We start from the raw sequence: 897 nt of genomic DNA, 5'->3' as shown, positions 1-897 counted from the left end.
GTGTCTGCAATGGCCCTGACTGCGACACGCTGGACCCCGTGGCTGTTCCAGCTCCAGGTTCCTACGTCAAGTACGAGAGCACCAAGGCTGGCAAGAGGCTGGAGCGGAGCGAGGGGAGGTTCCAGCGTAGCCTGCGTCCCCCAGGTACCCTCTGTGGGAGGTGGGTGGGCAGTGGTGCCACCTCAGGACCCCCAGGCAGCACGGGCTGAGCCAGGGTCTCCCCACAGGGCTGCTGCTGACAGTCAATGTCGCCGAGCTGTACCAGCGCGTGAAGGGCTTCGGGGGGTCCCCGGCTGCCATGAACATCCTGCGGCTGTCACAGCCAGCCCAGGACAACCTGCTGTGCTCCTACTTCTCCGAGAGAGGTGAGTGGTGAGGGAACAGCAGCGTGGGTGGCTCGTGGGGTCACCGGAGGTGGCTGGGACACCCATCACCTGGCTGCCCGCTCTGGTACTGCTCCACAGGGATCGAGTACAACCTCATCCGGCTCCCCATGGCTTGCAGCGACTTCTCCGTGCGCCCCTACAGCTATGATGATGTCCCCCATGACTATGAGCTGAAGCACTTCAGGCTGGTGGATGAAGATGTGAAGATGAAGGTGGGAGGCTGAAGCTGCTGCCATCAGCACCTTGTCCCCTCTCCCGCTGGAGCTCCTGGGTGTGCTGGGACCCCGTGAGCAGGTGCTGCCAAGCCCCGAACACGGTGGCAGGGTGCGTGGGGACAGCCTGTGGGAGCAGGCAGCTCCTCCAGGGCACGTCCCAGCACACCCTGGCTGGTGCCGGTGGGGTGGGGAGACAGGTCGCCGTGCCATGGGGTGGTGCTCACCGGCTACTGGTCTTTGCTAAGGTCCTTCGAGTGCTTCCCTTCCTCCCATGCTGGGCCCTGTGGTTCTGAGGG

General features: G+C 64.5%; 1 protein-coding gene across 1 annotated transcript in view; it reads left to right on the top strand.

The window, feature by feature from the left end:
* The window catches only part of LOC103808920 (glucosylceramidase-like), a gene marked incomplete at both ends in the record, with an annotated part of 9,012 nt that overhangs the window by 6,600 nt on the left and 1,515 nt on the right, over nucleotides 1-897 (top strand). The window contains 3 exons of the mRNA XM_009081728.1: nucleotides 52-144; nucleotides 228-365; nucleotides 465-598. Coding sequence (XP_009079976.1) covers nucleotides 52-144; nucleotides 228-365; nucleotides 465-598 — 365 coding nt within the window. The remainder of the gene's footprint in view (nucleotides 1-51; nucleotides 145-227; nucleotides 366-464; nucleotides 599-897) is intronic.

This window comes from Acanthisitta chloris, unplaced genomic scaffold, assembly GCF_000695815.1.
Source record: "Acanthisitta chloris isolate BGI_N310 unplaced genomic scaffold, ASM69581v1 scaffold28099, whole genome shotgun sequence".
In the NCBI taxonomy this organism is placed as follows: domain Eukaryota; kingdom Metazoa; phylum Chordata; class Aves; order Passeriformes; family Acanthisittidae; genus Acanthisitta; species Acanthisitta chloris.
Note: the sequence above shows the minus strand (reverse complement) of the source record. Positions and strands in the feature narration are given on the sequence as shown.